The following is a 1065-nucleotide window of genomic DNA, read 5'->3' on the forward strand; positions in this document are numbered from 1 at the left end:
TAATAGCTCTAAATGCCAAAATAAATCATTCTAAAATAAATCTCCGAGACTAATAATAACATCTTCCACAAAATAAGCAATAATATTGCTCAATGCAAATGGAAGCAATAAAAAGACAACTTACAGGTTCTGGATCAGAAAATTCCTCATCTTCCATGCTTAATATGGGTTGTGTTGGCAGCAAACCAGCCATGCTGGTTGGGGTTACCTGTGATACCACAAATGTGTTACTTTCAGTTACACAGACCCAAACATATGATAATGATATAAAGGCAGATCATTAATTGCTAGAATCCTTTAAGCATATCAGGCCAATTATATAATAACAATAAAAAGTATGAAGTAGCCAAAATAGATACTCCATAGAATCACGAAAAGAAAAGCATCTCAAATCATATGAAGCATCATTCTAAAATAATTCATATGCAAACATGGAACAAACAGAATATACATAGAATTTCTGTAAAATTTATGAGCAGTGATTAGCTTTGTTCTACTCTCTTCTTTCTCTATCAATGATCCACTCCCCCATTCACATTTGTTTACTATATATACTCACAGTCTCACCAGCCATACAAGAAACATTCATGGTATAAGTTGAATTCACAAGATATATAGTCAATTCCCTATAAAGGAATGAAATTAGAGAAGATTTTTATTCTACTTTATTACCTACACTAATTCTTTGCCTGCATAAAATCTGATTTTTTTTAGTCATGTATTAATAGTGCAATTTTTTACATTTATGGAAATCAATGCTAAAACAAAATATCCAAAAGTCATTGATTGGCAATTTTTCCTATTTGGAGGTCTCTAAAAATTGATAAATTATAAAACAAAACAATGGACATGAGAAAAAACAGAACTAAACATCCAGTATGAAGTATCATACCATTATTGATTTTTTGTACTTTGTATCAATGCATAATGTATTATCCCTCCACTGTTATCTGATGTTTAATGAAATGCTACCTTAGATCTTTATATAGAAGTCTTTATGATGAATGCAGTTTTGGTAAGGATACTAATTTATCTCATTTCATATCTATGGAACAGTTAACCCAC

General features: G+C 30.4%; 1 protein-coding gene across 1 annotated transcript in view; it reads right to left on the minus strand.

Annotated features, from left to right (window-relative positions):
- Window positions 1-1065, minus strand: part of LOC119593056 — a gene marked incomplete in the record, with an annotated part of 61427 nt that overhangs the window by 32855 nt on the left and 27507 nt on the right. The window contains 1 exon segment of the mRNA XM_037941958.1: window positions 125-208. Coding sequence (XP_037797886.1) covers window positions 125-208 — 84 coding nt within the window.

This window comes from Penaeus monodon, chromosome 31 (assembly GCF_015228065.2).
Source record: "Penaeus monodon isolate SGIC_2016 chromosome 31, NSTDA_Pmon_1, whole genome shotgun sequence".
In the NCBI taxonomy this organism is placed as follows: Eukaryota; Metazoa; Arthropoda; class Malacostraca; order Decapoda; family Penaeidae; genus Penaeus; species Penaeus monodon.